Source organism: Poecilia latipinna, unplaced genomic scaffold, assembly GCF_001443285.1.
Source record: "Poecilia latipinna isolate Pla-1442-1.1 unplaced genomic scaffold, P_latipinna-1.0 Scaffold135, whole genome shotgun sequence".
NCBI lineage: Eukaryota > Metazoa > Chordata > Actinopteri > Cyprinodontiformes > Poeciliidae > Poecilia > Poecilia latipinna.
The window spans coordinates 535,487-544,129 of record NW_015112751.1 but is presented as its reverse complement, the minus strand read 5'-3'; the positions used below and the strand labels follow the sequence as shown (position 1 = coordinate 544,129).

The 8,643-nt window shown below is 38.8% G+C and overlaps 1 protein-coding gene across 1 annotated transcript in view; it reads left to right on the top strand.

The window, feature by feature from the left end:
- The first annotated feature begins 3,879 nt into the window (after positions 1-3,879).
- The window catches only part of irx4a (iroquois homeobox 4a), a 9,057-nt gene continuing 4,293 nt past the window's right edge, over positions 3,880-8,643 (top strand). Inside the window, exons 1-4 of the mRNA XM_015028794.1 lie at positions 3,880-4,092; positions 4,894-5,145; positions 5,977-6,083; positions 7,656-7,966. Coding sequence (XP_014884280.1) covers positions 4,048-4,092; positions 4,894-5,145; positions 5,977-6,083; positions 7,656-7,966 — 715 coding nt within the window. The 5' untranslated portion in view covers positions 3,880-4,047. The remainder of the gene's footprint in view (positions 4,093-4,893; positions 5,146-5,976; positions 6,084-7,655; positions 7,967-8,643) is intronic.

Below are 8,643 nucleotides of genomic sequence, written 5' to 3'. Positions count from 1 at the left end.
TATTGAGGAGCAAAGTCAGAGTCCAAAGTTAGAATTTGCCAGACATGGACGCTTTTCAACTTGAAGGACTTGGAGGTCATCTGGTAAACTATGAAATTACCAGTGGAAATATATAAAAAAGATGCAAATTAAAGAAAGATGTTAACGCTGTAATGCCCACGGATTTTTAGTATTGATTACTGAGAAAGGTACAAATAAATGTCGATGTTTCATTTTCTAATAAAATCTAGTTAAAACCTGAAATTCATTTTACATGGATTTAGATGCTTTTCTCGTTTCCTATAAGCAAGAACTGAAAATCACCTTAATTCTAAATCAGTGTGAATAATTTGGGTCTTAACTATATGTCTGTCTTTAACTCGCCAACACAGACGGACCAAAACACATACGCACCACTTCCTCAGTTTCCTCCTTTGTGTCTCATTAATCAATGACAGATTATCATGAACGTGACACCTTCGTGATTACAATGTTCCTCGGGACTTTCAGTTCGGAAGGAGATGCAAATTAGTTCCCTTGCCTCAAAACGCATCCAAGATCACAGTTTGGGAATTTTCACTCTGAAAACACTTAGAATCTAAACTTTCTAAATTTCCAATTGCAAACAGGGAAACACATTATTAAACATATACACATTGATGCACTGCCAGGATACGAAGCGCACACATAGTCTAATGGGCTTTATGAGTGAGTGGGCTGATTTATGTTGCTCATTGAACATGATAAATGCTCCAACATTTGATCACAGCAGAACACTGGATAAATCTATTCTGATCTGAGCAGTAAAACCATCTCCAACCTGCCTATTCATCTGCATTACATGCAAGAGATTACATCCCTCACTTGAAGATCATGTCTAATTCCTTTGAAAGGGGAAGAAACCCTGTGAAAATGCAACCAGGCTTAAAATGATAACCTCTTTGTCTTGAAATAAGGAAAAAAAACAAAACACACACACACATTTTTATCCTTCACTTGCTCCAATTTGCACTGAAAGCATCCCTTCTTTCCTTCTTGCCCACATCTGTTCAAGTGAGGGAAAAAAAAGCAGAAGCTTCTGTTTTAATCTTTAAACGCTAAACAAACAGTAACTCCTGCCGTCGCCTTCATTTTATGTCTAAAAGCATACACTGGTGCACCTAAATATTTTATTATGCGCGTCTGATAACAGTGGATAACGCAGTGGATAATGAAAAGGTGCACACCAGAGAAGAGCGGGTGGTGGCCGTTCTTTTAGGACATGCCTGCCCCATTCTATATATGCGTAGGGGTGTATGCAAATAGTAGGCAGAGCCAGAGATCCTTGGTGATATAATCAGTAAGTAACAAAAAAAAAAAAAAGAACTATGAGAAATGCGACAAAGTAAAAGAAAAAAAAAATATCAGCTACAGCTTTGCAGATATTTACAGCTGTCCAGGGTCTCCAGCTGGAAGTTAGAGGCCCGAAACATTCTTGAGCGACAAAAAGTAACTGCTTTGCCTCAGTTACACGCAAACACAGGTAGACCTTTATAATTTGAGTTTGATATCTAAATGCTATTTGTTACTGTTTCTATATAGACGAATGATTATCAGACTTCTCCACCATGCTTGTTTGAAAATAAATAAGCAATTAAATCTTGGACGTCAATATTTCCAAGATGGGTATGATTACATAGGGCTTGTGGGGACACTAAGGAGTAGCAGTTGGCTACCAGGGCCACTTATTTTTTAACATTTATGAGAGAAAAAAAAAAAAAGGTTTCATCAAGTTGCAAAGTTTATTTATAATTACAAACCTAATAACATAATTTAGGTATTTTTTTTAAAAGTTCTCATCCCTACCTGTGATGACAGTAGAGTCCAACTTAAAACAGTGTATGCTTAAAATAAATTGAGCAACAACAATAATAAAAAAGTTTCGTTTATACTCATTTTCCGAAAAGTGAGTGAGTGAGTGAGTGAAAACAAGAATAAAAATAATTACTAAAAAAAAAAATTCCTACATTATTTTAACACAAGAGAAGTTAAAGATGGAATTTACAAAGCTGACTGGCATGATTTAAAAGTACATTTTTTTTCTTTTCCAATTCTTTCGCTCCTTGTTCTCCATTTTTTTTTTTTTACCCACCTTGGAAAGCAAGAAGAACGAGACTTTCAGCTTTCGTGGCTTTCGTGCAACCCAAAGGTTATCTGTGACCCTCATCTGACCATTCCTCCTGAAACTTTTCGGAGCCCCACCCCACGCCGGGTACAGTTGGAAAACGAGACCCCCAAAGGTAAAGTTCTGCTTAGGGCCACATAACCTTGTGCCGGTCCTGTTGCTTCTCTGCTGGGCGTGATGTTGAGGATTAATCGGGCCCCGCCTCCCACTTAATGCACTGTGTGTCACATTAACCCCAATGATTTTTTCCCCCACCCAGTCTAAACGAATAAGACAAAATGAAGCTGCATTTGCTGTAGATGTGAGTGAGTGCACGCTTGAGCGCTTCCGACGGGTTGTTAAGGCGGCATTAGAGTTAATGCAAATTAAAAGGGCTGGCTGATCTCTTTTAACCCCCCCTCTGTTCGCTGCTTTAATGCGGCCATTTGCTTGGAGGTACCCCCTATAATTCAATTTGTCAAAATGAATGAAGGAACAGACAATTTATAAAGTCCGCCCACCCCAAGGCATTCGAAACGGCCTTAAAAAAAAAAAGCACAAAACAAAAGTTTCCATGCCAAAGCGCAAGCCTTCCCTGTCGTTACAACCCCTATATAGCCACTTTCATCTGTAAATGAAAGCGAGCAATTATTGTGAGGTGCCGGTATCATATTATTATGTTGGCCCCGGTCCCCCAGATAGTCATCAATCACTCTCAATCGACCTGTCACCGGCAGGCAGATATCCAGCTGGAGAGCAGGGTAAAGGGGAGGGAGGGGAGTGAGGAGGTAAAAAAAAAAAAGAGGAGGAGGAGGAGGAGTACATCATCATTAATTTGAGGAGTGACCCCCGGGGCTATCCACATGTCTCAGCCCGGGATTCTCCAAGCAAGGGTGCGCGCAACAGAGGCGAGCTGGTTGCGAGCCTTGCAGTTTGGTGGCTTTTAAGTGTTTGGTTACTGTCCACTGACAGTTCTACAAGACCCAAACACTAAATGATAGATAGATAGATAGATAGATAGATAGATAGATAGATAGATAGATAGATAGATAGATAGATAGATAGATAGATAGATAGATAGATAGATCAGGTACTGCTTTCCTGACGTCTTGAATTGAATTTGCATTACTTCCTGCTTAATGTGATAATTTGAAATTAAAAATCAATTAGCTCCTTATGTAATTACCTCAGCGTGCAAGAACGATAAGAATGCACTTGATTCGGCCTAATGCATTTAAACTAATACATATGTTTGCACAGTCAAGACACTGATTGGCCTAATTGATTGATTGGGAGTCCAAATTAATCTCAGTGCAAAGACATTTTTTCCGTACATGTCTCTCTCTTGTTTTTTATTATCCCATTTTCTTCAGTTAATGGGTGTTATTTATTTATTTATTTATTTATTTATTTATTTATTTAGTGTGTGTATTTTTTGTGTCGTCATTGTGAGACAAAAAAAATGCATATTAAAGTTACAGTCTGGTCATTTTCTGAGTGGGAAACTTCTGACGTCAGAGTCCTCTCCGTTTAAAACAACCTGCCTCAGCTGCTGACGTCCTTTATACTACTTTTTTATAAGGTAAAAATATGTACCCGACAAGAGAGTGATTATTCGAGGCATTTTAATTTATTTCTAACAGACTTTAAAAGGACGGAGAGGGGGGGGAAAGAATACTGCGGTTTTTTTTTCATTTTTATTTTTATTTTTTATTTTTTTTTTATCTTAGACTTTTTCCATAAAGGGTTGCTTTTTTTTTTTTCTTTTTAACCCAAATTAAACATGCTACTGTGCTTCGCCCTATAAGCATCCTAGGAGCCTGTGCTTGCCAATCAATTGGAACAGTGAAACAGAGCCACAGCCTGCGCAGGAGTGGAGACCTTCAGTCTCGCTTTATTTCTGGATACCGAGGGACCTCTCTACCATGTCATATCCACAATTTGGATATCCATACTCGTCTGCTCCACAAGTAAGTTCGCGTATTTCTTTTCTTCTTCTTTCGCATCTTTACGGTGGCGATCCTTGACTTTTTCCTCTTAACGTGACCGAGTCACTTATTGATTTAAACCCTGATCCCATTTTGCGCACTTTTAGACAAGATTCGGCTAACGGGAAAGGTATCGTGTTGCAGCCAGTGATACCTGTGTCTTTCTAGTGGAGGAGGGAAAGAAAAAAAAAAAAAAGGGGGTTAAAACGAGGGGGTAACCCGATTCCCTCGACCTCCCATTCACTGATTTCTGTAAGATAATAGCCCGTCTGTAATGTCAACCATATGTTTATCAGCGCTGGAACACGCATGCCAACTTGTTCGGCACACGCCACACCACAAACCAGCTGCTGTTTGCCTTTGGCTCTGAGCCATAAAAATCATTTTGCCATTACTTTTTTTTTTTTTGGTACTACGGAACGATGATAGGAAAAAAAAACATGTGTTTGTTAAGCACGTGTTTTATCCGAATCAAGGCGAACATTTCTGCTCCTCCAGGGCACTTTTACGCGAACATTTTCGCCACAATTTCCTGTGTTGTGTTGCTTATTTTCTGATATGCATAAGTTATGAGTTATGTGATCATTTCTAAAGACGTAATATGTCTTAAAGAACGAAAAACACGTTTATTGTAAGAAAGCTGAAGCATATAACGCAGAGTTTTATAATAAATACGTAACTAAATAAAAAAAAAAATCAGTTCATACTAACTTCAATATCAGCTTTGTAAAAAGAGTGTCCAGACATGACAAACATGTATTTTTGCTTTTTGTTCCCTCGTAGTTCCTGATGACAACCAACTCTCTTACCACTTGCTGCGAGTCCACTGGTAGATCCATAGCGGACTCCGGGGTAGCGGCGTCTGGACAGACACCTGTCTACTGTCCCGTGTATGAGAGCCGGCTGCTGGCCACGGCGAGGCACGAACTGAGCTCCGCGGCCGCGCTAGGCGTGTACGGCAGCCCCTACACCGGTGGTCAGGGCTATGGAAATTATGTTGCATACGGGACAGACGCGTCGGCTTTCTACTCGCTGGTAAACCTTTCTTCTGTTTCCCTCTTGGCATTGATTAATGGAGCCACGGTGTGCTGAGACTTAAATAAGGCTCTCTCTTCCAATCTTTAATGACCTGCACCCACAAATGCCACTAAGATTACCTACCCTCTTAAGACTTTCCTCCCAGTAATTAAAAACAGACATGTTAATAACTTTGCAGGTCTCGCCAGTTTGTTTCTTCAGCGTTTATTTATTTATTTATTTATTTTTTTATTTTTTTTTGTAGGCTGAGAAAACCGATGAAAAAAAAAAAAAAAAAAAAAAAAGAGTTTAATTATAATTCAAATGAAGCACTGGAGATAAGAAGAGCATAAAAATCTAAGTGTGATTTTATTTAAATTGTCAAACTTATTTTTTAAGTGAAGTAAAAATACAGATACAGTGCATGGATCTACAATATAAACAAATTTATTTAGATTGGGATTTTTATTTTTGAGTGAGGAACTAAGAGCTTAAGTATTCTTGCAGGAATAAAAGAAAAGAGAAACAGGTTTTATGAAAAATAATGAACTGTTGTAAAGTAGAAAAATATGCCTTAAAGTGCTTTGCCTTTCTGTTGCGTTTGCCAGAAAATGTTTATAAAAGTTTACGTCTAAGCTGTTGAAAGAAAAACTTTTTTTTCAACTTGGATTTGAACCTGTATTATTCTTAATCGTAATGCTGAATCGTATTTGTTTCTCTAGATCTTTCCACCTGCAATCAGTGGTCAGGGTCTTGATCAGTTGCTTTAAAGAAGCATAACGTTCTCAATCGTTTCAACCTTCTCACTGTTGAACTGAGATACTTATTGAATCACACGTATGTTCGCAGGGTACTTTTGATACTAAAGATGCTGCAGCTTCTGCGCATGCGGGAATCACACAAGCAACTGCTTACTACCCTTATGATCCTACCTTGGGACAGTACCAATATGACAGGTATGTCAGTTGTTTTACTTTTTATTATTATTATTATTATTATTATTATTATTATTATTATTATTATAAGTTAGCATCGTGATGAGCAATACCCATTTTCCATAGAGTGTGGTGCAAATTTTAAAAGGAGGAAGACCCACATGTCCTGTGCCATTTATGTCAGGGCAACAATGAAAGAAAGATGACAAACTCCTGATTTTATAAAAAATAATACAAAAAATAGATTGCAATTGAGGCTTAGAGAAAAGCCAAGTCACCTCACTAAGAAGTGAGGACGAGTGCTTAAGACACTAAATTAAAACGCAGCTTCTCTTTGTTTTCTGATCAGAAATTTTACTGAAAAAAAGAAAAAAAAACTGTTCTCTTTGCATTTAAACCTGAAGACTTCTTACAGCTTTGAAGAGTGTGCCGCCTTGAAAAGGTTTTGCCAAAACAAGGGTAACATGCAAACTGAAGTCATTCACTAGGTCGCTTTGAGAATTACCATTGAAGTTGAAGAAAATGAAACATGAACAGAACTTCACATTGAGGGCAGCCATTTTTAATATTGTGTGCTGCTTGATCAGAAAGGACCACTTAATGCTACAGGGAGTTCTTGGAGTTCTGCAGAAGAATTACACCCGACTTTAGCAAAAATCTCAACACCCAGCTTCTTTGAATCATTCTTATTGAAAGGCGAGGGGCAAAAGAAAAAAAAAAAAAGAAGAAAAAGAAAACATCTGCATGAATCTTTATAGATCTGCAAGCATGAAATAAAGCCCATACAATCAGTGTGTGGCACAGGGAGAGACAAGCAGGCCTACAGGAGTAGCACAGTGTCTACACCCGCCTTTTACCTGAGGGCTCATCATTACACTCAATAAAACAATTTTTACAGTCTATTTTATCTGAGAGGGTACAACATGGGCAAGGGGAAGGTGAACACTTGCCCTCTTTTCCTGATTCCCTCAGCAGTGCTTGACCTGCACTAAGCCAGACGGAGCAATAAATGCCTCGTAAAAAGGTTCCCATGAGGGGAGTTTTTACAGCTCGTTGCTGACTGAAAATCAACACCATGCATTTTAAATGGCGGTTCGCACGAGGTTTGCATTTGTGGATGAGGTGAAACTGGGAAAAGGTCCATGCGCTCCCCTAGGTGTGGCTTCAAGGGGAAATGCAGTGAAGGAAGTGGCGATCGAGTGAGGCAGCCATCAGATGGCAACGTTGATTTGAACAGTTGAGCCACACTGTAGTGCTGATGTTGTCAAGTAAGTTCTGTTGAAAGTCTTTGTTTCCCTTTGTCCTTACATGTTTGGCGTAGCGGTGTAAAGTTCTAGTGATTGTAGCAGACAGTTTTTTGCTTTTTAATTCAGATACATTTGCAATATTGGAAAGCAATTTTATGGAGAAAAACAATTGTGCATACATTACTATGTTTACATTTTGGCTCTATTTCCCTCCGTATCAAATGTGAGACAACGTTCATCGGGATGAGCGTTGGTCTTCTGAAGTCGTAGCGCCCAAATCCTGTAAAACTGAAGCCACATCCACTCCCCTTAATCCAAGTTTACTTTGTATTCCTCTTATTCGCAGATACGGTTCTATGGATGGGGGCACAAGGCGAAAGAACGCTACCCGCGAGACCACCAGCACCCTGAAGGCCTGGCTGCAAGAGCACAGGAAGAACCCGTACCCGACCAAAGGGGAGAAGATCATGCTAGCCATCATCACCAAGATGACCCTGACACAGGTCTCCACCTGGTTCGCGAATGCCCGCAGGAGGCTGAAGAAGGAGAACAAGATGACGTGGCCGCCCAGAAACAAGGGCTCAGAGGAGAAGAGATATGATGAGGATGAGGAGGGGTCTCAGGAGGGGCAGATAAAAAGCGAGAATACCGATGATGGTTAGTGTCAAGACGTCTTGCTGCTTGGCAGAATGTAAAATAAAAAAAATAAATAATAAAAAAACGGATGATTTAGGTAAAGCATGTGGAAATGCATTTATTTTTAAACGTCAGCAGAAGTACCAATGAAGCTCAAATGATAAAGCTTAGTTATCCAAGCAGGAAGAAAAAGATCGGATTAAGATTTTTGTTGTTTTTGCACATGAGAATGTGATTTTTGTTGTTGATTCTGCTTTATTTTGTTAAACTACACGTTCAGTGTACTAACCATTACAATAACATATATTCTTAATAATGCTTGCCACTTCACCAAGGCGCTGAGAACATATTCAAGGAAATTGTAAAAAAAAAAAAAAAAAAAAAAACTGTTGTACTTTTTCCATTACTGAGCAGGACAGCCTTAGCTGCTTAAAGAGGTCCCAACATAACATCTGCTGAAGGACAATTGTTATGTTTCTCAATTCAACTTCCACTAGAAAGGACATTTTTGTTCATAGTGAAGGTGTTTTGCTTTGCTGAAACTCACTAAAAGAGTGTTACGGTAACACAGTAGACTAAGTTACAGGGTTTTATCATCGTTCATATTAATAAAGTTTTAAAAATAAAAAGTCTGTGACACTTTTAATGCTCATTTCCAAAAGTTATGTCACCAAAAAAAAAAAAAAAAAAAAAAAGAA